At 38.4% G+C, this 26,659-nt stretch overlaps 1 protein-coding gene across 17 annotated transcripts in view; it reads right to left on the reverse strand.

Annotated features, from left to right (window-relative positions):
• Nucleotides 1-26,659, reverse strand: part of PBRM1 (polybromo 1) — a 105,889-nt gene that overhangs the window by 68,119 nt on the left and 11,111 nt on the right. For all 17 annotated transcript variants that reach the window (XM_061196967.1, XM_061196965.1, XM_061196964.1 and 14 more), the window contains exons 4-11: nt 24,029-24,176; nt 19,340-19,483; nt 16,906-17,022; nt 13,111-13,179; nt 12,004-12,102; nt 8,602-8,687; nt 5,238-5,333; nt 4,528-4,619 (exon numbers count right to left, since the gene is read on the reverse strand). In XM_061196967.1, the coding sequence (XP_061052950.1) occupies nt 4,528-4,619; nt 5,238-5,333; nt 8,602-8,687; nt 12,004-12,102; nt 13,111-13,179; nt 16,906-17,022; nt 19,340-19,483; nt 24,029-24,176 (851 nt within the window). The remainder of the gene's footprint in view (nt 1-4,527; nt 4,620-5,237; nt 5,334-8,601; nt 8,688-12,003; nt 12,103-13,110; nt 13,180-16,905; nt 17,023-19,339; nt 19,484-24,028; nt 24,177-26,659) is intronic.

Below are 26,659 nucleotides of genomic sequence, written 5' to 3' on the forward strand. Positions count from 1 at the left end.
ACTTCACTGTTATCAGTGTATGCTGGCTAGTACTTTGACCAAGAGGTAACAACATTCTTAACTTTGTTTCTTATGGTAGGGGGAATGCTACAAATACTTCTCCAATGAAAATGGAGATGCCCTTTATCAAGTTAGGAAAGATCCCCTTCTATTCCTACTTTGCTAAGCTTTTATCATGAATGGGAACTGAAGCATTAATCAAATGCATTTGCTAAGCCAATAGTATGGTTTTGCTCCTTTAATCTACCAATGTAGTGAATAATACTTTTTTCTAATGTTGAACTAACCTAGTATTCCTGGAATAAACCCAACTGTGTTATCATGTATTATCTTTCATATATACTGCTAGATACAGTGTTTATATTTTGTTTAGTTTTGGTTTTATATCAGATTCAAAGAATGAATTGGGGAGCTCTTTTTTATTCACTGCTGAGGTTTATGTATAATTCTGTTCCTTGAATGTTTGACCTGGTGTTTTCTATGCAGGAATATTTGTAATTAGTAATTTAATTTCTTTAATGGTGATATAACTAATCAGCCTTTTTATTCTTGAATCAGTTTTTAGGCATTTATCATTTTCTAGGAATTTATAAATTTTCAAATTTATTTGCATTATGCTGTTCTTACATTCTTTTGTTTTCTCTGTATGCTCTCCCTTTCCCCTAATATTTTTTATTTGTGCCTTCTGTTTCTTTCTTGATAATCTCACTACAGATTTACCTATTAACCACTATAACAGAAAAACTTTGACTTTATTGATCTTTTCCATTATAGATTTCCTTTCTAATGAATTAACTTCTGCTCTTTATATTCTTTTTTCTAACATCTCTGCTCTTATTATTATTTACTTACGTTGGATGCTTATTAGTTCACTGACTTTCAGCTGCTTTTCTTTCTAAACAGAAGCAGTCAGACCTATAAATTTCCTTCTGAAGTATCACTGTAACTGCACCCCCACTGTTTTGGTATGTATTATTTTCATTATTGTTATTGTTCAGTTTCAAGTAATTAAACTTCTATTATAATTACTCCTTTTAAAAATTTTATCTTTGGGACTTCCCTGGTGGTCCAGTCGATAAGACTCTGTGCTTCCAATGCAGGGGCCCGGGTTCGACCCCTGGTCGGGGAACTAGCATGCATGCATGCCACAACTAAGAGCCTGCATCCCACAACTAAAAGCCTGCATGCTGTAGCGAAAATCTGTGTGCTGCAACTAAGACCCAGAGCAGCCAAAATAAATAAATATTTTAAAAAATTAATATCTTTTCATTATTAGTTGCTATCATAGCTGCACTGTGCTCAGAAACATGGTCTGTATAATACCCGATCTTTCAAATTTGTTGAAATTTGTTTCATGGCTAAATACATGGTCAATTTTTGTAATATTCCATGTGAACCAGGCAAGAACATGTATTCTCTAATTGTAGAATACTTGTCTGTTATAATCATCTTGTTGTGGTAGGCTGAATGATAGGTTCCCACATACAACCATGTCCTAATCCACAGAACCTGTGAATATTACCTTATATGGCAAAAGAAACTTTGCAGATATGACTGAGAGGAATTTTGAGTGTGGGAGATTATCCTGGATTAATCTCTGGGCACTAAACATAATCACAAGGGTCTTTATGAAAGGCAGGCAAGAAGGCCAAAGGAGGAAGGAGACGGGGTGACAGATGCAGACTGGAGTGCTGTGTTCTAAATGGAGAGGAAGGGGCCATGGAATACAGGTAGCTCTAGAAACTGGACAAGGCAAGGAAGTGTATTATCCCCTAAAGCCTCCAGAAGGAACACTAGCCTGCCAACAACCTGATTTTAGACTTCTGACATCCAGAACTGAAGAGAATAAATTTGTGTGGTTTTAAGCCAGTTAAGTTTGTGGTAATTTGTTTTGTTTTAGCAGCAATAGGGAACAAATACACTTGTGAGGAAGTGTATTCATGTCTTCTCTGTCTTCACTGTTTTGGCTGTTTATCTAGCAATTGAGAGAAGCAGGCTCCCACTCTAAGGGCAATGTTTTCACTTTCTCCAAGAAGTTCCATTTGTTTGTTTCATGTATTTTGAGCCCTTTTATAAATTATCTTTCTCATGCGATAAACCTTTTATCATTATAAGGTGAATCCATTTTATCTTTGGAAATGCATTGTTTGAAAGTCCATTTTAAGAGAAGTCAATGTAACTACCCTTTGGTTATTATTTGCCAGGTGTATCTTTTTTCATTCTTTGACATTCAACTTTCCAGTACACAGTTTTATATTGAAGATGTATCTCTTGTAACTAGCATAGAACCTGATTTTTTAAATATCCAATCTGGAACTGTCTTAATTGGAAAATTTAGGTCACTAACACTGATTGATTGATTGATTGATTGATTGATTGATTTATGGCTGTGTTGGGTCTTCGTTTCTGTGCGAGGGCCTTCTCTAGTTGTGGCAAGTGGGGGCCACTCTTCATCGCGGTGCGCGGGCATCTCACCGTCGCGGCCTCTCCTGTTGCGGAGCACAGGCTCCAGACGCGCAGGCTCAGTAATTGTGGCTCACGGGCCCAGTTGCTCCGCGGCATGTGGGATCTTCCCAGACCAGGGCTCGAACCCGTGTCCCCTGCATTGGCAGGCAGATTCTCAACCACTGCGCCACCAGGGAAGCCCTAACACTGATTTCTGATATAATTTTTGGAGTTGTTTCTCTATTTATCCCACTTTTTCTATGTTTCCTTTTGCCTTCTTGCCTTATTTTGTGTTGGTGGGAGAAGACTGCAAGCTTTATCTGTTTTTTCTTTTTCTATTGCTCACTTCATTCCTCTTCTTATAGTGACTGTGGATGGGTGCTCTTCTCCACCTCCTTCTCCACCCCCTTAGGGATATGCAGTGTGGTTTGCCTCTAAAACAAATCATCTCAAGAGGCCAGGACACACTTTGAATTCTTATGCCTTCTTTCCATCAGCTCTGTCTTGTTGCTCCAAGATCATGAGTTATCCTTTCTTTGCTATTTTCACTGTACCTACCCCTAAGTTGTTTCCAGGAGCAGGAAGTAGAAAACCAAATATATTAAAACCTCAACTAAATTAAGGATAAACAGGTTCTGAATAACAGCCTGAAGGATCTACTACATACAAAGTTGCTTGGCATCTATTTTGTTTTCTTAACACCTGAGGTTACTAAATTAAGAACCCTCTTGTGACAAAGGTACTATTTATTACGGAAAAAAACCAATAAACGCTTTTTAAGAATTTTGTAAGTGGTATGGTCTTCCTTCAATTTGTTATATTACTATAAGGTTAATGAAGTAACCAAATGTTAGAAGGAAACCTAAACATAACATGTGTGTCACTTTTACAGTTAGCACAAAACAAAGATAATGAAGAGATAAATTTTCTTTCACTTTTTGATAAGGCCCGATTTAAGTTAAAAAAAATTTAATTCTGTAGATGAGTGTCAAAAAATTAAATTCATACTCCAGCAGTCTAGAGTAATTATGAAATTCTATAGACTTGGGACTTCCCTGGTGGCACAGTGGTTAAGAATCCGCCTGCCAATGCAGGGGACACGAGTTCGAGCCCTGGTCCAGGAAGATCTCACATGCCGCGGAGCAACTAAGCCTGTGTGCCACAACTACTAAGGTTGCGCTCTACAGCCTGCGAGCCACAACTACTGAGCCCCCGCGCGCCTAGAGCCCGTGCTCCACAAGAGAAGCCACTGCAATGAGAAGTCCGAGCACCGCAATGAAGAGTAGCCCCCGCTCACCACAACTAGAGAAAGCCCAAACGCAGCAACAAAGACCCAACGCCATCAAAAATAAATAAATAAATTTATTAAAAAAAAAAAAAAAGAAATTCCATAGACTTAGTAGAAAATAAGACATAGCTAGAAAAATCTCTTGTGTCACACCTGATTATAAAATCAAGAGAGTAATTTCATAAAATGAATTTTATATCTACATATAAAAAATATTTACAGTAAAATAAAAAAATATTATATCACACTTAGGAGAAAGACAATGAAATCAAATATATCTCTACAGCTGTTCTTTATTACTATTTTACGAACTGTGTACTTCTACACGGATTCCTAGTGCCCAATGCCCTTTGTTTCACCTGTTTAAATGAGAATGCTGCTCTGATCATAATTTACAGCTATCTTTAAATCATAAGCTCTAGGTGAGAAGAAATTATAGTCTACTGAAAATATAAGCCTGGAAGTCTAAGATGATGTGAATGTCTCCCTGGGATTTCCTGATGGTGTCACTAGCACTCACTATCATCATAGGTTTGAAACCAGAATCTGCTAAGGCTATCAAACTAATTGATTTTGCACAAGTATTTATTTACTTTGATACATGCTTTAACACGATATAAAGTAGTAATAAGCTCTTGCTAAGTTTGCCAACCAAGAGTGCAATTAAAATGTAACAAAACAGGTATGTACTCCAAAAACAGACAAACTCCCAGCCAGACCAAAATAACTATAATTTTCCTTAACCAGAAGGATCCACTGAGACACCACTTAACTAGTCACAACTTAATGCCTACCAGCTAAAGCAGCATCCTCTTCACTTTCTGAGCCATACTGAAGTGCCATGGTAATTGCTGATAAACGACCCCCTTGGACTGCTCTTTTATTACTACAAGGAAAAACAAGCAATTAGAAGGCAGGGAAAGATGTTATAATAATTTGGTTACTTTATAGGAAGTAATAACTGTTAACAAGGCATTCACATCAAAGAAAGAGTTTCTATTCAACTGCCTCCTCAATTTACTTTGTCCTTTTTATATTCCCCACAATCAATCTTAACCAAGATGTCTAATTTTTTTCTCTTAGAAAAGAGGGAGTGGTGGTAGAAAGCCTAAAGCAGGCTACTTGCAATTTGTTTTTTACTTAAATGCAGCACTACTTTTTTAATGAAAAATAAAGATTCATTCATAATTGCTGGTTAATTCTAAATATGCTCAGATTTTACAAGGAAAACAAATTCTATTATGAACACAAAATCTTTCAGCATTTTACCTCACGTTTTACTGGTAATATTAAACTCTACCTGACAAACAACTTCTGCTTACGTGTTTTCTCAGAGGTGAGGTCAGGCCTACTATGCCTTTTAAGTAAGGTATATGACAACAAATTCTCATAATAACCCAACTACACGCAAAAATATTACTTCAAGATAGTCATCAAGAAAATGCTAGCATGCTTATCCTCATAAACATGGGTCAGCTCTCAGACTAAACACACTCTCTCTCACCGGTAGTACTTGTTAGTGGGATTTCTCTCTTCACCAAGGCTGCCTTTACTGTGCGAAGGACCTGTCAGCCTGGCTGCAGCCAAATTTGATGGAGTCCTATCCAGAGACAAGGTTAAAAAAAACTCAGAAAACTGACAGCTGAAATCAGAATGCTGAATAACAAAAAGGAAACAACCATTTTCTTTTTCTTTTCTTAAAAAGAAACACTCAGGGACTTCCCTGGTGGTCCAGTGGTTAATATTCCACGCTTCCACTGCAGGGACCCCGGGTTCCATCCCTGGTCAGGGAACTAAGATCCCGCATGCCACACGGCGCGGCAGAAAAAAACAAACAAAACAACTCAAATATTTCCGAGCCTCTACTGTGCAGGAGGCTTTGCTCCAAAATCTGGGACTCTGTGGAAAAGGATAAACCAGGGCTGATCCCAGACAGCTTATGGTCACCACAGTGACCACAGGATTTAGTAACACAGCAAATGTCTGGGTCAGAAGAAAGCTTCAAAAGTAGCCACTCAATCTTTCCATTTCAGGTAGGAGGAAATAGAATCCCAGAAGTAAAAGACTTGTTCAAAGTCACAGTCCTAGCACAAGGTAAGCTAGGATGAGACTTCAGATCTCCTGATACCTGGCCATATTCTTACTGCAAATATAAATACATACTACTATACATCATATACAAATGTAATATTACAGGCATACATTGTTTTATCTTGCTTTGCTTTATTAAACTTCACAGATACTGCATTTTTTACAAATTAAAGGTTTGTGGCAACTCTGAATCAAGCAAGTCTTTCGGCACCATTTTTACAACAGCATTTGCTCACTTCGCGTCTCTGTGTCACATTTTGGTAATTCTTGCAATATCTCAAACCTTTCCATTATTATTATATTTGTTGTGGTGATCTGTGATCAGTGATCTCTGTTGCTACTATTGTAATTATTTTGGGGTACCATGAACCACACCCATATGAGACAGCAAACTTAATAAATGTTGTGTGTGTTCTGACTGCTCCACCAACCAGCTATTCCCTCGTCTTTCTCCCTCTCCTCAGGCCTCCCTATTTCCTGGGACACAACAATGCTGAAATTAGGCCAATTAATAACACTACACTGGCCTCTAAGCATTCAAGGGGAAGTAAGAGTTGCGTGTTTCTCGGTTTCAATCAAAAGCTACAAATGATTAACCTCAGTGAGGAAGGCATGTTGAAAGTTGAGATAGGCTGGAAACTAGGCCTCTTGCACCAGTTAGCCAAGTTACGAAAGCAAAGGAAAAGTTCTTGAAGGAAATTAAAATTGCTACTCCAGTGAACACAGGAATGATAGCACAGTAAAACAGCCTTATTGCTGATATGAAGAAACTGTTAGATAGAAGGTCAAACCATCTACAACATTCCCTTAAGCCAATGCCTAATCCAGAGCAAGGCCCTAATTCTCTTCAATTTTATGAAGGCTGAGAGAGGTGAGGAAGCTGCAGAATCAAAGTCTGAAGCTAGCAGAGTTTGGTTCATGAGGTTTAAGGAAAGAAGTCATCTCTATAAAAGTGCAAGGTGAAGCAGCAAGTAGTGATATAGAAGCTGCAGCAAGTTATCCAGAAGATCTAGCTAATTTATTAATAAAAGTAGCTGTAACTAAACAACAGATTTTCAGTGTAGACGAAACATACTTATCATGGAAGAAGATGCCATCCAAGGCTTTCACAACTAGAGAGGAGAAGTCAATGTCTGGTTTCAAAGTTTCAAAGGACAAGCTGACTCTCTTGTTAGGGCTAATGTAGCTGATGACTTTAAGCTGAAGCCAGTGCTCATTTACTATTCTGAAAAACCCTAGGGCCCTTAAGAATTATGCTAAATCTACTCTGCGTGTGCTCAACAAATGGAACAACAAAGGCTGGATGACAGCACATCTGTTTACAACATGGTTTACTGAATATTTTAAGCCTGCTGTTGAGACCTACTGCTCAGAAAGAAAGATCTGGAAAATAGTACTGCTCACTGAAAACGTACCCGGTCACCCAAGAGCTCTAATGGAGATACACGAGATTTGTGTTGTTTTCATGTCTGCTGACACAACATCCATTCTGTAGCCCGGGGACCAAGGAGTAATTTCGACTTTCAAGTCTTATTATTTAAGAAATACATTTCGTAAGGCTACAGCTGCCACAGACAGTGATTCCTCTGATGGATCTGGGCAAATTCAATTGAAAACTTTCTGGAAAGGATTCATTATTCCAGATGCCATTAAGAACACTTGTGATTCATGGAAAGAACATGAACATTAACAGAAGTTTAGAAGAAGTGGGTTCCAACCCTCATGGGTGACTTTGAGGGGTTTAAGACTTTAAACTACAGATGGGGTGGAAACAGCAAGAGAACTAGAATTAGAAGTAGAGCCTGAAGATGTGACTGAACTGCTACAATCTCATGATAAAACTTCAACAGTTGAGGACGTTGCTTCGTATGGATGAGTAGAGAAAGTAGTTTCTTGAGACGGAATCTACCCCTGGTGAAGATACTATGAAGATTGTTGAAACAATAACAAAGTATTTAGAATATTACATAAACTTAGTTGATAAAGCAGCGTCAGAATTTGAGAGGACTGACTCCACTTTTGAAAGAAGTTCTGTGGGTAAAAAGCTATCAAACAGCATCGCATGCTACAGAGAAATCATTAGTGAAAAGAAGAGAGAACTGATGGGGCAAACGTCACTGCTGTCTTGTTTTAGGAAACTGCCACGGCCACCCCAGCCTTCAGCAACCACCACCCTGACCAGTCAGCAGCATTAACAGAGGCAAGACCCTCCACCAGCAGAAAGACTACAACTTGCTGAAGGCTCAGACGATGGTTAGCATTTTTAAGCAATAAAGTGTTTTTAAATTAGGGCATATACACTGTTTTTTTAGACCTAATGCTACTGCACACTTAACTACAGTATACTGTGCATATAACTTTTATATGCACTGGGAAACCAAAAAATTGTGTGACTCACTTTAGTGTGATATTCACTTTATTGCAGTAGTCTGGAAATGAACCTGCAGTATCTCCAAGGTATGCCTGTACACATATTTATATAGTACACGTTATATGTTTAATATACATTATACACAATATGATATACAATATATATGTATTTGTATAAGGCAATAAAACTATACAGCAGTGTTAAGTCTTAAAAATTGTTTCTTTTTAAATAAAGCCCTTCAGCTGCAATGAAGGGACTGGGTAAGAGTTAACACTACTCTCTTCAGAATCATATTATCAACTGTAAATATAATCTTGAAATGCAACATGCATCTTATTTTCCACTATACTGAGAAAATTCGGCAAATAATAAAGGTACAAGGATTTTAGACATTTTTTTAACCCACCTCATCCGAAGGCTTGACTTAGTCATTTCATGATGTTCAATTTCTGCCTTTTTCATATAAAATATTTTCTTAATAGAATTTGCATCCTGTTAAGATAAAATTACTTGGCTTAGAAAAAGTATAGAGAAAACGGGCAGTTTAAAATGCCCGCAATCATGTACCGGACACTTTCTATGGCACTCCTTCCATCTGGAGTAGACTTCCATTCAATATCCAGAAAGCTGCATCCTCTAACCTTTCCACAAGCCTCCAAAACATCTCCATAATTAAATACAAGTTGAAAAGCCACCTAGCTCTTTCACAATTAGTCGGGTAAGAGACAAAGACCTAATGCTGAACAGGAAACAGGGAAAAACAGGGATGAAAATACAATGAACTCTACCTGTGTACACTAACCTTAAAACTGAAACAAAGGTACACTTCTAAGATTAAAGATAAGGCATGTAAATTTTGGATAAATATACTTGCTTAAATTAACAGCATATATTAAATCCAAGTTTCCCTTCTCTCCAAAATTTAGTTTAGGAAAATTAATCAGACCAAGAAGTAAAATTCTTAACTGCATCAACAAACAATTGGTACTACACAATTAAAATGTCCTATCAAGGATTAATACGAGGATTTCATTCCTGATTTCCACTCAAAGTTTCTTAAAAAGATGCAAGATAAAAGTTAAAATTAACTACCAAAAGAAACTGAATCAGCATTCTGTAAATCTAAATGATTTTACTCCCAAAAGATTTTCTGACCATCCTTTGCTAAGTTCCTGATGATATATTATTAACTCTAGAAATTTCTACAAGCAACTGTCATTACAGTTCATTATGTAGAAGGACTACAAAACTTCTAGGAGAGAATTGCAAAGCAATGAAATAGTCATTTTACATTGTGTACTATACTACATAGATTGATTTTTATATCAGTGAGGTTTAAATGCAGGGACTACATCAATATTTAACTACAAAGTGGATCAAAAATAAACCTTGTCTGGCACAGAGAAAGACATACAAATGAATGGATTAGAACCAAGAATCCAGAAATACACCCATACATCTAGAGTCAACTGATTTTCAACAGGGTTGCCAAGACAATTCAATGGGGAAAGAATAGTCTTTTCAACATAAGGCGCTGGGACAAATGAATACCCCATGGCAAAGGAATGTGGACTCCTACCTCACGCCTACCTCATGTATATAAAAATTAATTCAAAATGGCTCAAAGATCTAAATGTAAGAGCTAAACTATAAAATCCTTAGAAGAAAACGTAGGTGTAAATCTTTGCAGCCTTGGATTAGGTAATGGTTTCTTAGATAAGACACTAAAAGCACACGCAACCTAAGAAAAAACAGACAAACTGGACTGAACCAAAATTAAATACTTTATTAAAATTAAAGACTTTTTTTTTTTTTTTTTTTGCTGCACCACTCAGCATGAGGGATCTTAGTTTCCCGACCAGGGATGAATCCCATGCCCCCTGCAGTGGAAGCGCAGTGTCCTAACCACTGGACTGCCAGGGAATTCCCAAAATTAAAAACTTTTGTGCAGCAAAGGATACTATCATGAAAATGAAAAGACGATCCATAGAATGGGAGAAAATACTTGTAAATCATATGTCTGGTCTAATGTCCAGACTATGTAAAGTACTCTAACAACTCAACTTTTTATTAAAAGACAGATAACCCAATTAAAAAATGGGCTAAAGATCTCAACAGACTTTTTTTTTTTTTACAGAAGACATATGAATGGCCTATACGCACATGAAAAGATGTTCAACATCACTAATCATTAGAAAATGCTAATCAGGGAGTTCCCTGGTGGCCTAGTGGTTAGGATTCCGGGCTTTTACTGTTATGGCCTGAGTTCAATCCCTGGTGGGGGAACTGAGGTCACACAAGCTGCATGGCACAGCCAAAAAAAAAAAAAAAAAAAAAAAAAAAAGCTAATCAAAACCATAATGAGATAGTACTTCATACCCACTAGAATGGTTATAATAAAAACAAAACCAAAAATAGAAACAAGCATTGGTGAGGATGTAGAGAAATTACACTTGCACATTGCTAGTGGGAATGTTGGTGCAGTGGCTTGAAAAACAATTTGGTGGGGACTTCCCTGGTGGCGCAGTGGTTAAGGATCCGCCTGCCAATGCAGGGGACACAGGTTTGAGCCCTGGTCTGGGAAGATCCCACATGCCGCGGAGCAACTAAGCCCGTGCGCCACAACTACTGAGCCTGTGCTCTAGACCCCGTGAGCCACAACTACTGAGCCCACGCACCCTAGAGCCCACGTGCCTCAACTACTGAAGCCCGCGTGCCTAGAGCCCGTGCTCCACAACAAGAGAAGCCCACATACCGCAATGAAGAGTAGCCCCCGCTTGCCACAACTGGAGAAAGCCCGAGTGCAGCAACGAAGACCCAACGCAGCCAAAAAAAAAACAAAACAAAAAAACAAAAACACAACAATTTGGTGGTTCCTCAAAAAAGTTAAAAATATAGTTACCATGTGGCCCAGCAATTCCATTCTCAGGTATGTATTCAATAAAAATAAAAATATATGTCTACATAAAAACTTAGACATGGGGCTTCCCTGGTGGCGCAGTGGTTGAGAATCCGCCTGCCAATGCAGGGGACACGGGTTCGAGTCCTGGTCCGGGAAGATCCCACATGCCACGGAGCAACTACGCCCATGCGCCACAACCACTGAGCCTGTGCTCTAGAGCTCACGAGCCACAACTACTGAAGCCCGTGTGCCTAGAGCCCGTGCTCTGCAACAAGAGAAGCCACCACAATGAGAAGCCTGAGCACCACAACGAAGAGTAGCCCCTGCTCGCCGCAACTAGAAAAAGCCCATGCGCAGCAACAAAGACCCAACAGTCAAAAATAAATAAATAAAATAAATTTATTTAAAAAAAAAAAAACTTACACATGAATGCTCATAGCAGCATTATTTATAATAGCCCCAAAGTGGAAGCAACCCAATGCCTAGCAACTGATGAACGGGTAAATGAAACATGATATATACATTTAATTGAATACTATTTGGAAATAAAAAGAAATACATGCTACAAAATGAATATCTTGAAAACATGATGCTAAGTGAAAGAAGCCAGTCACAAAGGACCACAAATTGTGTAATTCCATTTATATGAAATGTTGAGAATAGGCAAATTCACAGAGACAGAAAGTAGACTGGTGGTTGCCTAGGGTTAGGGAGGTTGGGAGGAAATGGAGAGTGACTGCTAATTCATTGTGGTGATGGCTACACAACTTGGTGAATATACTAAAAGCCATTAAATTATACACTTTGGGTAAAATGTATGGTATGTGAATTTTATCTCAATAAAATTGTTATATAAAAATACTGGTCTCTACTCTTATCAATGAAAGCAACAACAACAAAACTAACCTTGAATACTTGAGAACCAGGCTCATTATAAGTTTTGGCATTTTTTGCTAGGAGATCTATATCTTTGGCCATTGCATGAACACTCTTGTAGCTTCCATTCTATAGTAAACAACAAAATACAGCAGTTCCTCTTAAGCAACATGACCTTTAAAAAAAAAAACTCTACGTAATTTTAAACTGTCACCATATTCTAAGACTTCATTGAAAAGTACACGTGTGAACAATATATAAAGTCATCTTCTCTTTTATAAACTATTACTATGGTCCATTTACAAAAAAAGTTTTTGAGATAGGTAACAAAACCAGAGCTACACTATTCTCATAAAAACAACTTATACTTTCTAAAAAATCAAAAAAGGTAAAAGTTGTTTTATTAAGCAAACATATAGTGTTTACTGTGCCAACCACTGTTCTAAATGCTTCAAGAATATTAATTCATTAAAGAGTATAGACTTTGGAGCCAGACTGGATTCAAATCCTAACTTTTCTCATTAGTTGATGACTCAGGCAAGTGACTTACCATCTCTGTGCTTCAGTTTTCTTATTTGTAAAATCGGAATAATAACAGTATCTACCTCATAGAGGTGTTATAAGAATTAATTAGCTAACACATAGGAATTTTATCTAGGTGAGTGTTACTTGCTGCTATTACTGCTGAAGACACAGGTAGGGGGGCACTCAAAGAGAACAAAGTCTCTGTTTTCACTAACCTTACACTCTTAATGTCTGTTGTAGGTAACTTTTACTCTGAGATATCCTAAAACTATTTGGAAGCAAATAAAAATAAACAACAAAGCTTTTGTTCCCAATGTACCTTTCACAATCAGAAATGGCGATGACCAATGCGCTTTAATTTTTGTCCTAAGGTCAAGATTTACTATGCCAATGAAAATTTTCCTTTCCTTCTTACAGAAAAAAATGCAAAAGGGACGCTGAGTTTACTCCTCCAACGCTATACTCAGTAACATCTCTAATTTGTTTACATTATATTGCTAGTAACTCCTTATAGAGATACCTGCTTCTCTGTTTTTTTAAAAGGCCCTAAAAAATGACCACAGGCCAATCTGCCCTAAATGATGTTATTTTTACATATGGTCACCTTCATACCTGTATCCTCTGGGCAATGGTCTTGAGGTCTATAGGCTCCTTAATTATTGCATAATAGTCTGGATATTGCTGGAAGACAAAACCCAAGCATGCTTAATAAGTTAAAGTATCCAGCTAATGAGAAAACAAGGAAGTATACTGACTATCTGTTAATCAATTGAGCAGCTTTGTGAGATTAAGGCTAAAGACACAGTTATACAGCATATTGTTATATTTGAAGCAGAAAGCATTTGATTTTTACAAGCTTCATGAGATACCCAACAGCATGTTGTAGGACTTTACAGTTAGTATTTGGTAATTTACATTATATAACTAATACACCACAATTTAATGTTTTTAAATTTTCTAAATTCACAGATCACACAATTTTAAATTTAAGATCCCAAGATATCTATGCCAGGAAATGAAGCAAAAGAACGTTTTTGAAGGGCTTATTATAAGCTCTTTTAATTTAGCAATCTAAATAGCACAATTATATCCTATTTCATATAAAATAGTAAGAATCTACAAGAAGGGCTTCCCTGGTGGCGCAGTGGTTGAGAATCTGCCTGCCAATGCAGGGGACACGGGTTCGAGCCCTGGTCTGGGAGGATCCCGCATGCCGCAGAGCAACTGGGCCCGTGAGCCACAATTACTGAGCCTGTGTGTCTGGAGCCTGTGCTCCGCAACGGGAGGGGCCGCGATAGAGAGGCCTGCGCACCGCGATGAAGAACGGCCCCCACTTGCCACAGCTAGAGAAAGCCCTCGCACAGAAACGAAGATCCAACGCAGCCATAAATAAATAAATAAATAAATAAATAAATAAATAAATAAATAAATAAATAAATAAAAAAGAATCTACAAGAAGTCAGGTTGCAAGATTTGTTAGCTTCATGTCTAACTTAATGCTTCTACTTATCTCAGTCAAAATAAGTTTTTTCAAAATAAAACACATTTTCAATGAAAATACATTAAAGAATCAAAGCAAAATTATAAACAATTTCTGATTTCTTATCAAATATTAGCTCAACAAAAGAAAAAGAGTTAAACATGTTAGAAGAATATACTCGAAGGGTTTCACAAAGCCTGGAGTTCATTCACTGCCCTGAGTCTTTCCTACAGGTTTTATTCCTTGGAGAAAATAATTGAAGTTAACCAAAAATCAAAAGTTGGTCTCTTCAGTGGGGGACAAGTGTCGAGGGAAGTCAGACTGTGCTCTCCAGGCTCTTCCTACCTGTTCAAATCCTTGGAGCCCAAAAAACAAAAACAACAACAAGAGACCACAGCGTTCACTCAATTACTGCGCTAAAGGGATGATCTCATTTTGTCTGATCCCTCAGCTTACCCCTCTCTATTTTCTTAACCCTACTCCTTTCCTTCCTTAGATCAAACCCCTTGCCTGCCCCTTCTCTTCAACAATTCAACTTCTGAGAAACAATTCAGAAGACAAATTATGGCAGAGACGCCCAGGCTAGGGTACAGCATAAACCAAGCTGTTGGCCCAGGTATTCCCAATCTACCTCTCCCACTTAGCCAGTCTCACTCAGGAAAGATTTATAAAGGAAAGGAAAGGAAAGACCTTCCAGGTCTCAGTCCTTGTTGTCTTTCAAACTGTCACACCCCAAGGGACCAATGGGAATCTGCTTTCCCATATCAACTCCTGCTGCATGGTGTCCCTGAAAACCCTCCCAGAATGGGGGAACTGGGTAGTAATGTTTTAGTCATCCAACTCACCCTTGATGGCTTGATCACTACTGATTGTATTATGCAGAGTAAGAACAAATCCTGAGTAAAGACTGTACTTTTTTCTTATTTCTTTATTGTGGTAAAAATACATAAAATTTACCATTTAACCTTTTTAAGTATACAGTTCAGTGGCTTTAAATACATTCACATTATTGTGCAACCATCACCATCACCCATCTCCAGAACTTTTCATCTTCCCAAACTGAAACTCCATACCCATTAAACAACAGCTATCCACCTTCCCCTCCTGTCATCCCCTAGAAACCACAATTTTACTTTTTCTCTCCATGAATTTGGCTACTCTAAGTACCTCCTAAAAGAGGAATTATACAATATTTGTTCTTTTGTGACTGGCTTATTTAACTTAGCATAATGTGTTCAGGGTTCATTCTTACCGCAGCATGGGTCAGAATTTCATTCTTCTTAAAGGCTGAATAATACTCCATTGTGTGTATATACTACATTTTATTTATTCATTCACATGTAGAGGAACACCTGGGTTGCTTCCATGTTTCAGCTATTGTGAATAATACTGCTATGAACATGGTTGTACAAATACCTCTTTGAGACCTTGCTTACACTCTTTTGGGTATATATCCAAAGTAGAATTGCTGGATCATATGATAATTCTATGTTTCATTTTTGAAGAACTGTCTTACTGGTTTTTTCTTTCCTTGAAATTTTAAATATATAACCAATATAATCATTATATTTTTCTAATCAGATCCATGCTTAGGACAGCAGTGGTCAGATATGCTTTATTTCTAATGTTGTAATTGTCCTACAACTAGTCACATTGTAAATAACTAGTCTTGTTGATGACTGATGGGTAAAGCTGCATGCTACCCATCAGTCAACAAGCACTTCTTGCAAACCTCTGACATGCTGGGTTCCAATTACGTGGCAGGGACACAAAAGAAAATACGTCAGTCCTTGTCCTTAAGAGTTAGATAAAAAAAGAAAATGGTCACAATGGAGTTAAACAAGTGGAGAACTTCTAAAAGTATATCTTTATCTAGAAATATAAGAATGCAGAGGCCATAGAAATTTTTGTAGTTCCAAAGGCTAAAGTGGAACTTTAGCTATGTTAATTGCTTCTTGGATGTGAAGCCACAAGGGGTTCTAACACTTTTAAAGGGTTTCATTGGTCTAGAAACCCTCTTCCTCTTTGGGGTAGAAGAATACTTATTAGGTCTCTCTCTCTTCTTTATCACCAGACGATCAAAGAGAACTAAGAGAGGAAGAACTCATTTATCTTCCTCTCATTCTGTCTCCTGAGTAGAGAATGTGGCTTCTCTTTTATAAATAAAAGGTTTAGTTTAGCTGCTTATTTTATCTTTTTCTCCCCCCTCCCCTATTTGATCATTTAAGAATTACTAATCTTAGAAACAACCCAAATGTCCATCAACAAATGAATGGATAAACAAAAAGTAGTAATATGTGGTATATACATACAATGGTTTCAGCCTTAAAGAGGAAGGAAATCCTGACACATACTACAACGTGGATAAACCGTGAATATACTACGCTAAGTGAAATAAGCCAGACACAAAAGAACAAATACTGTATGATTCCTCTTAAATGAGGTACTTAGAGTAGTCAAATTAATAGAAGCAGAACTGTGGTTTCCAGGGACTGGCAGGAGGGAAAAGTAGAGAGTTATTGTTTAATGGGTAGGAAAATGAAAAAGTTCTGGAGATGGATGGTAGTGATAGTTGCACAATAATATGAATGTACTTAATGCCACTGAACTGTACACTTAAAATAGTTAAAAGGTAAATCTTACGTTATTGTATATTTTACGACCATAGAAACAAAAAACAAAAAGAATTACCAATCAACAAAACAAAAACACAATTTAAAAAAAAATCCACAACCTTTTGCTGAAGTAAAATGACAGAACATATCCTATGTGCTTACTGCTGAGGCCATGAGGAGGATCTCTTGGCTATCTCCAATGCCTTGCATTAGCCTTACTTTATATACTAAGAACTAACAGAATTTCTGAAGTACTTAAAACAAAAAACCAAAAAACACTTTAATCCACCTGTCTTCAACTGCATCACTTACCACTTTAGAAGGCAGTTTCTGAAAAAGTTCGCTAATGAGACGTCCTGATGGATTTGTGGCTACAACTATGGCTTCAAGAAGCTGCTCCAGGATCTCCTTCAAGTAACTTGGAGACGACTGGGAAGAGGCGGTTGTAAGGAATGAGAGAGGGAAGAAATAAGTACCTTGTGAGAGAAATCCAAAAATAAATGCTGATATTAAACAGCTTCTAAAATTTTAAAGTTAATTCAAAAGAGCAACTTCTAAACAATACTTATTTTAAGTACAATTTTCAAGAATACCACAGAAATTCTCTGATGCTGGTCACGAGGGGTTACACTCCCAGGACAGCATATTTGAAACTAATGAGGCCACTCATATTATTTCAGTAACTAAATCCTTTGAATCAGGTCCTTTTACTGAACTCTATTCACAGCAAACACTGCAACAGTGAAGTTAAAGTGCCATATGTGTGAAATGATGGAAATGCATACCTTTCAAGGGTCTGAGTAACTGAGATGGAGAAAACGTGCCCCATGATACCTGGCCATTTCTGTATCTGCTGTTCACATCTACGGAAATCCTGGTATTCTGGTGGAACAACTACATACTTCTGGAACTACATACTTTTAACTATGGGGTGCTCTGCCAGATCTAACAACCGAATTCAAGTTATATCAAAATTGAATGGAGATTAAGCCAATTGATGCAATCACTTCTGCTCTCCACACTGGCTGGTTTACTCCTACCTTAGTCACTGTTTCAATATGGGAAAAGATATGTCCCAAAGAGTAGGTGGCCAGGGAGGGTCTAAGTCTGAAGCCAGTTTCTACAGCAGCAGTCCCCAAGGTTTTTGGCCCCAGGGACTGGTTTCGTGGAAGAAAATTTTTCCACGGATGGGGGCTGGGTGGTCAGGCGGTAATGCGAGCAATGCAGAGGATGGCTCAGGCGGTAAAGAGAGCAATGGGGAGCGGCAGATGGAAGCTTTGCTCGCTCGCCTGCCGCTCACCTCCTGCTGTGCGGCCCGGTTCCTAACAGGCCATGGACCCCTGTTCTACAGTCAGAAATGGGATGTCTCAGTCAAGGTTTATATTAAATAGTACTTTAAGTCCAAACCATGTTTTGGGCATATAAAGTAAAGATTAATGGTTAATTCTGGTTTAAATCATAAAAGCACTAGTATTTTTGTCCTAATCCAACAGAAGTCTTATTTAGTAAAGTCTCAATTTTAAAGTCCAACATTAGGCCCAGAGAGAGGGTACTGACATCTCTTGAACCTACCAGCACAGCACCTGGCAAACAGACACGCAATAAATATTTAACATATAAGATATGTGATTAGCTGAGACTCCCCAACCATCTAAGTAAGCATAGAGAAGAACCAAGATAACACTGATGAAAGCAGACGAAAATACTCGTATTTAAGTCATTTACTTACTAGTTAAAACATGACACCACAGAGTAAGCTTCAAAGAGGTGAGTTATGTCCTGCAGCCAAGATTCCTCTTCTCCCAACCCAACCAGCTACTTTGGAAAAATGTTGCAGATGACAAAGGGAGCAGGGAGTATGAATGCATTCACATAACTTATTCTTTGGGTGTCTTACTATTTAGTTGCAGAAGAGAGATGCAATTCCTTTTACTGTTCTTTTTCCTCTTTTTAAACATGTGTGTTCATTCAGCAAGTATTTTTCAGTACCTACATGTTGGGCAGAGTCTAGATGCCAGAATAGGTGAACAAGGTGATATCTTTTGTGGAGCTATCATTTTACTTGAGGAAGACAGAAAGTAAACACATAAACTAATTCTAAATACGTTATTTCACATATAGTGATAAAAATTATAGATCACAGAACAGAGTGATGTGATGATGGGAAAGGAGGAGCACAGAGCAAACAATTTGACAGAGTGGTTAGGAAAGTCTTCTCCCAGTTTACACTATTTTAAGTGATGTTAGAATAATGCAGAAGACATAGTCACAGGCAGAGTCAAAGGTAGCAGAAGTAAGAGCAACGGCAAAATTCCAGAGGCAGGAACACACCTGGCATGTTCTAGGAACCAGCCTAACCCACAAAAATATTCCTAACTAAAGTGACTCCATCAACTTTCCAACTTTCAATCACAACACTGCCTACCCTTACAAAATATCTCAATATAGCAATATTGGACCAGTCCTTGATAATATGAAGATTCTCTTCTAAAAGTGAGCAGGAAACATGCATTAACGTAAGAGCAATTCATGAAAGCAACCATGCATGTTACATGTAGTGCAGGATGTCCTAGGATCCCTTGTAACTGGAGTGGGGCTCTCTGGTTGCGTGTCCCTTTACTCTCCCACTTACCAACACAACTGCACAGAAAGCCCACCTGCCCACAGTGGCCAAGAGAAATCACAGGCAGGGGCCTTGTCCACCTCCCAGTAGCATATCTATCACCTATTCCAGTGGCACACTTACTCCTTCGGTCACTGTGCCTTGATTGTCTTGCCCATCTTCATCATCATCTTCATCATCTGCTTCTCCTTTCTGAACAAACTCATTTCTTGTTCGAAGGTACAAATCCCAGAGTTTGCAAGCAGCTTTATATTCAGGAGAATCTGGCTGTACATTAGCAAGGAGAAGAGAAAAAAAATATCACTTTAGTATTTTATTATAAAGGCTAATTATTACTAATACACTAAGAAAGGCAATTTAAAGGATAAGACCCAACTTAAGGGATACAAGACTAAAGGACAGAAGCTAATGATTGTCCCGATTATCACTTCTATTTTTAAACTATTTAACACCTTATTTGAATATTTTCTTTTCCTGAAGCATGGTGGGGATAAACTAACTAAAACTTTCCAGTAAGAACAATGCTGGGGGGGCTTCCCTGGTGGCACAGTGCTTAAGAATCCGCCTGCCAATGCAGGGGACACGGGTTCGAGCCCTGGTCCGGGAAGATCCCAAATGCCACGGAGCAACTAAGCCCGTGAGCCACAACTACTGAGCCTGCACTCTAGAGCTTGTAAACCACAACTACTGAAGCCCACGCGCCTAGAGCCCATGCTCCGCAACAAGACAAGCCACTGCAATGAGAAGCCCGCACACTGCAACGAATAGTAGCCCCCACTCGCCACAACTAGAGAAAGCCCGCATGCGGCAACAAAGACCCAACACAGCCAAAAATAAATAAATTAAATAAAATAAATTTAAAAACAAACAAACAAAAAAACAAAACAAAAAAAGAACAATGCTGGGGGACTTCCCTGGTGGTCCAGTGGCTAAGACTCTGTGCTCCCAATGCAGGGGGCCCGGGTTTGATCCCTGGTCAGGGAACTAGATCCCACATGCCGCAATTAAAGATCCCACGTGCTGCAACAAAGACCCCCCACGCCACAACTAAGACCCGGTGCAGCCAAATAAATAAATTAATATTAAAAAAAAGTAAAAGAATAATGCTGGATGCAATGTTAAACAAACAGTAAAGCTTTAAAAATGTATCCATGTGCTGCCAATAAGGAGTAAGCAATGTTCATAAAAGCAAGAATAGAGTAAAAGCAGGAACCCGGATGAGCAAGAACACTGCCCTCACCTATAAGACAAGACAACCTAACCTTTAGTTTTCAAGCCTCCTTGAGGCTGCAAGGACAAGAGATAAAGGCCAGGGTCTGCCCAAAGCTGGGAATCCAAAGGCCATGGATGCAGTGTAACTGGGAATTCAAAACAATTCATTTCTCTGCTGCCAGGGAAAAGGAAGACTACCCACCTCAACCTCCACCCAGCTAAACCCATGGCACTGTGGAGAGAAGAGAGGGATGAGAGGAATCTCCTCTGAGAACTCTTCACCATAAGCTAGCCCTAACGAAGAGAGGCCAGGTGCCTGGGATAAGCAACAAATCTTCTCTAGATGAACCCAACTTCAATCTAAGCCTCAGTCTCCCTATAGATAAAGTTCCAAGAAATAGAAGCTCATAGTCAAAATTCATGAAACACACAAGAATAAGAATCACAAGAGGACTTCCCTGGTGGTGCAGTGGTTGAGAATCTGTCTGCTAATGCAGGGGACATGGGTTCAATCCCTGGTCTGGGAAGATCCCACATGCCGCGGAGCAACTAAGCCCACCCACCACAACTACTGAGCCTGCACTCTAGAGCTTGCGTGCCACTACAGAGCCCACGTGCTGCAGCTACTGAAGCCTGCACGCTTAGAGCCCGTGCTCCGCAATAAGAGAAGCCACCGCAATGAGAAGCCCACGCACCGCAACGAAGAGTAGCCCCCGCTTGCCACAACCAGAGAAAGCCTGTGCGCAGCAACGAAGACCCAGTGCAGCCAAATATCAAAGGGAAAAAATAAGAAAAGAGTCACAAGAGAAAGCTAGCAGAAATGACAGCAAAAACACATGCAAATAATTCAGATATTGAATTATCTGCTACAGAATAAAAAATATGTTGAAAACGTTTAAAGAAATAATAGGATTGAAGACATAAGCAATCCCCAAAATAGAAACTACTTCGAAAATAAGAAAAATATAAACATTAAAATGTAAGAACTCAATAGATTGGTTTAAGAGTAGATTTCAAAGAAAAATATAAGAACTAGGGGCTTCCCTGGTGGCACAGTGGTTAAGAATCTGCCTGCCAATGCAGGGGACATGGGTTCGAGCCCTGGTCCGGGAAGATCCCACATGCCGCGGAGCAACTAAGCCCGTGCGCCACAACTACTCAACCTGTGCTCTAGAGCCCACGAGCCACAACTACTGAAGCCTGTGCGCCACAACTACTGAAGCCTGTGTGCCTACAGCCCGTGCTCTGCAACAGAAGCCACTGCAATGAGAAGCCCGTGTACCGCAACGAAGATCCAATGCAGCCAAAAATAAATAAATAAAACAAATAAATTAAAAACACATATATTAAAAAAATAAGAAAAATATAAGAACTAAAGATATTACCTAAAAAGCAATACTGACACAAAAAAGGGGACTACAAAAAGTTAAGAGAAATGGAAACCTAAGAGAGTTCTAATATAACAACCAGTCAGAGTTCTACAAGAAGAGAGAATGGGGAAAGGGCAATATACAAAGACATAATGGCTGAAAACTTTCCAGAACTGATGAAAAATACCAACCCAAAGATTTAGAAAGATCTACAGCTCCCAAATTCTACAATAATAAGATATTCGTATCTAGACATATCACAGTGAAACTGTAGAATATAGAAGACAGAAAGAAGATACTAAAGAAAGCTAGAAAGAAAAGACAGGTAACCTTCAAAGGAAATACAGTCATACTGACAGATGATTTCTCAATAGCAATACAAGAATGAAGAATAAAGACAGTAATTTGTTTGTACGTAAAAAAACTGACTACATAAAACAGTAACATTATTTTATGGGATTAAAAATTTGTCAAAATAGAAATAAAATACAAAACATCAATAGCATAAATAAAAAGATCAGAGTTACATTATTCTAAGGTTTTGCATTATTTAGAAGGGCATTTAAGATACCGATTTTTTTTTTTAAAATAAATTATTTATTTATTTATTTGGCTGCATTGGGTCTTCGTTGCTGCACGCAGGATTTCTCTAGTTGCAGCGAGCGGCGGCTACTCTTCGTTGTGGTGCGTAGGCTTCTCATTGCGGTGGCTTCTCTTGTTGTGGGCTCTAGGCGCACAGGCTTTAGTAGTTGTGGCATGCGGGCTCAGTAATTGTGGCTTGCAGGCTCTAGAGCGCAGGCTCAGTAGTTGTGGCACATGGGCTTAGTTGCTCTGTGGCATGTGGCATCTTCCCAGGCCAGGGCTCGAACCCGTGTCCCCTGCATTGGTAGGCAGATTCTTAACCACTGCGCCACCAGGGAAGCCCCAAACTCTACACTTTACAAGAGTGTGTGAATTATATCTCAATTAAAGAAAAAATATATACACACAGCATTAAGAATAAATCTAACATTTTTGCAGAATCTTGATGAAAAAAACATTTACAGCTTTGTTAAAAAGACAAATAAATGAAGACGTACCAAATTCACAGACTGGAATAATCAACATCACAATTATGTCAATTCTCCAAAATACAATCTACAGAGCCAATGCAATTCCAATACAAATTCAAACAATCTTTTTGGTGCTTGTTGACTTAACACACTAATATTAAAATGTATAAAAATAATCAAAACAGTTTCTTTGCCAGATAAAGAATTATAAAGCCATAGAAATTAAGGTAGAAATATAATAGCCCAGTTTTAGATAAGCTGGCCAGAACAAAAGGAACAGAATAAAAGGCCACAAAGAGGCCCATGAGCACATGGAATCAACGCCAGCACTAACACCAGAGACAAATGTGAAGCGGATGGCCATTTCAAGGTGCTGCTTATACCTGTGGAAAAAAAATAGATCCCTACCTCAGAGAAGACACAACAATCAACCCCAGCTGCACTAAAGGTTTATATACGAAGGACAAGACAATTAAACTTTTAGAAGAAAATAAGAGAATATCTTTATAATCTTTGGGCAGGAGAGATTTCTGAAACAAGACACAAAGAAGGATAACCCACAAAGTTAAAGACTAATAGATCTAACTATATTAAAATAAAAAACCTTCTGTTCATCAAAAGACACCACTTCCCTGGTGGTCCAGTGGGTGGGACTCCATGCTCCCAATGCAGGGGGCCGGGGTTCGATCCCTGGTCGGGGAACTAGATCCCACATGCATGCCGCAACTAAGAAGTCCGCACGCCACAACTAAGGATCCTGCATGCTGCAACCAAACATGCCGCAACTAAGCCCTGGTGCAGCCAAAATAAATATATAAATATTAAAAAAAAAAAAAAAAAAGACACCACAAAGAGTGAAAAAATAGCCAAACAGTGGGAGAAGATATTTGCAACACACATAACCAAAAAAAGGATTAGTATCTAGAACAAAAAAATTTCTGAAAATAAATATGAAAATGACAAACAACCCAAGAGAGAAACAGGCAAAAGATTTGAGCAGACACAGAAGAAACAAGAATGGGTCATAATCATATTAATCTTTAGTTTTCTTTACTAACAAGAAAAATGCAAACTCAAACTACCAAATGAAAAACCACTACTTATCTACCAGACTGATAAATATTAAAAAGCCATACAATTATCAAATTGAATATCTTCCAAATTTGATGTTTTCTTACCTTATAATAGGCCTTTGCATTGTTAAAAAGCAACTGGAAGTCAGCAGTCAGCAGATTAACATCATCATACTCTTCCATTTTTAGTTTCTGTTGGATTTTCATCAAGTCAATGGGCTGAGAAACCACTTCATAATAGTCTGGTTGATTTCTGTCAATAATGTTTTTTAAAAAGGTATTTATTAATCAAAAGCCCATAAAAAGTTATGTCTCAAAACTCTGTGGTAATGTCCAACACTCCAAGTGACAGAACATACTAGATGTACTCTCATTATTGGAACGGAGAGGGAATAACAAAAGCAAGACGAATATGCATGCCCTTTTCAAAATACATATTGGTGATATAGAAACCTAAATTAACATCTGTGATAGTCTTTTATATGCTAAATATTTAAGATTTAAGGCACCAACACTAAAACCATGTCAAAGGTATCTTCTGCAAATGAAAATGACTTACCTTTCATGGGGTTCAATAATGGCTGAAAACAGGTATGTTCCAAAGCTCTTTATAAACTTACGAAATTGATTATCTTTCTTCAGGTAGTGACCACAGAACTTTCTCTGCCAAGTGCTATCAAGTGCCTAGTATATATGCTGCTCTAACATCAAGTACTAAAGTTACAAAAGAGAAAGATGAGGCCCTTGGCACAAGGAGCTTACCAATGATAAAAGGGCATAAGATATGAACAAACATGACAAAACAAAAAAGGCATGGGAATGATAAACAGAAAATTAAGGATAGTGGTTATCTCTTGGAGAGGAGGGGACACTTTAAAGTAGTTATAATAATTTCTAAAGTTGGGTTTTGGTTCATGGATGTTTATTATTATTCCTTCTGGCTTTTTTTCAAATGGAGTTCCATGAGACAAGTAAACCTTCTGCAAAACTATCTAAGCAACTATTTTTCACAATTCTCCCTCAGGGGTAGATAAAACTCATCCTAGATGTGTAAGAGGGTAAGTTACTACATATGAAGAATGCTGTCATTAAGGCTTTAATCTCTTCTGGGACACTGGCTGACATGTTTTAGCCATGTATGTATGATATATTTAATTTTTTAAAACTTTTTGTTTTAACATAAAAATTGCAAGAATAGTACACAGAATGCTTTTCTGAACCATTTGAGAGTAAGCTGCTTAAGAGTTGTGTGTTTTTCCTACAAAAAAGGACCACAGTTCAATCATCAAAATCAGAAAATTCACTTTGATACAGTCTCACCATCTAATCCTCAGAACCCATTTATATTTTGCCAACTGTTCCAAAATTGTCCTTTATAGCAAAAGGATCAATGTGAATCATGCTGCATTCAGTTATGTTTCCTCAGTTTCCTTCATTCTGAAACAGTTCCTTAGTCTTTCCTTGACTTTCATGATCTTAATACTTTTGAAAATTATAGGCCCGTTATTTTGTAGAGTGTCCCTTAATCTGGGGTTGTCTCTTCTCCTGATGAATAAATTCTGATGATGCTATATTCATCTCACTGTATTCTATCAGGTGGCGCTTGATTTCAACTCATGCCACTACTTAGATGAGGTTGATTTTGGTCACTTGATTATGGTCTGCCAAGCTTCTCAACTGACCAAGTTACTCTTTTACTCCTTGTACTTTATGGAAAGGTAACTCCAGGCTATGTAAAAGCCTGTGACATGGCTATTGTCCACAACCCCTACCCCATACCCCCACCGCTTGTCTCCCTTGCCGATTCCTACCTTGCTCAGCCTCACCTAATGACTTTGAATTCTCCAGGAAGGGAAAGGAAGAAGAGTAAATTAAGTTTTTAAACCCTTATCAACTACTTACGATTTTAGTGAACTATAAAATTAAGTACGAGGGGGTAAAAGGAGTATTCAATCTGCTATTCAAAGAAAGTGTAAGAACATAAAGGTCTCAGTGAGTAACAACAAAGGCCCACCCAGGCCTAATATCAATGTTGTCAGTGGTACCAAGGGACTTTCTCAGAGTGAGCATTAGGGCTTTGTTAACTTGGTATCCTAGATGGCTCTCTCTGCCTGGGCCTGATGGGCCATAGTCCACTGCTCCTTGCTAAAGCTGGGCCTCAGCAGCCTCTCAGGCTTGGGGGATTATCCGTAGACAACTGACAACGCAATGAGGACACATACCTAGAAAGGACACTATCTCCCAGAAGCTCTGCTAGGGGGTTCCTCACAAACATTTTCAGAATTACCATATAGAAAAAAAGGTCAGGATCCCAACATTCCACTCTATATAATGTGGTCAAAACAAGGTCCCCCCACTTTGAAAATGAAATAGCTCTAACTGATTTTTCCCACTTAAATCAACATACAGAAAAGCATAGAAAAGTAAAAACTGCCCCTATTCATCCAGAGTTAAAAGCACTACTAATATTCTTCCAGACTCTGTGCACACATACACACACACATAGGACTGTGAAGTACATGTCTTAAGAGCTTTTCTCTTTCAACAATAGGTGAGGGCACCCTGCCATAATATGGCCACAGAATAGTCAAAGCATAACTAAGGGTTTTAACCAGAAAAGTGAGAAACACTCTGCCTAATGTGCAGAGCCTGCTGGCTACCCCTAAACCTATTTTGCCTCCTTCCCAAGATGACAGCATTCTAAGCTCCTGCCTGGGTACTAAAGGCCAAATTCTT

Source organism: Eubalaena glacialis, chromosome 7 (genome assembly GCF_028564815.1).
Source record: "Eubalaena glacialis isolate mEubGla1 chromosome 7, mEubGla1.1.hap2.+ XY, whole genome shotgun sequence".
Taxonomy (NCBI): Eukaryota; Metazoa; Chordata; class Mammalia; order Artiodactyla; family Balaenidae; genus Eubalaena; species Eubalaena glacialis.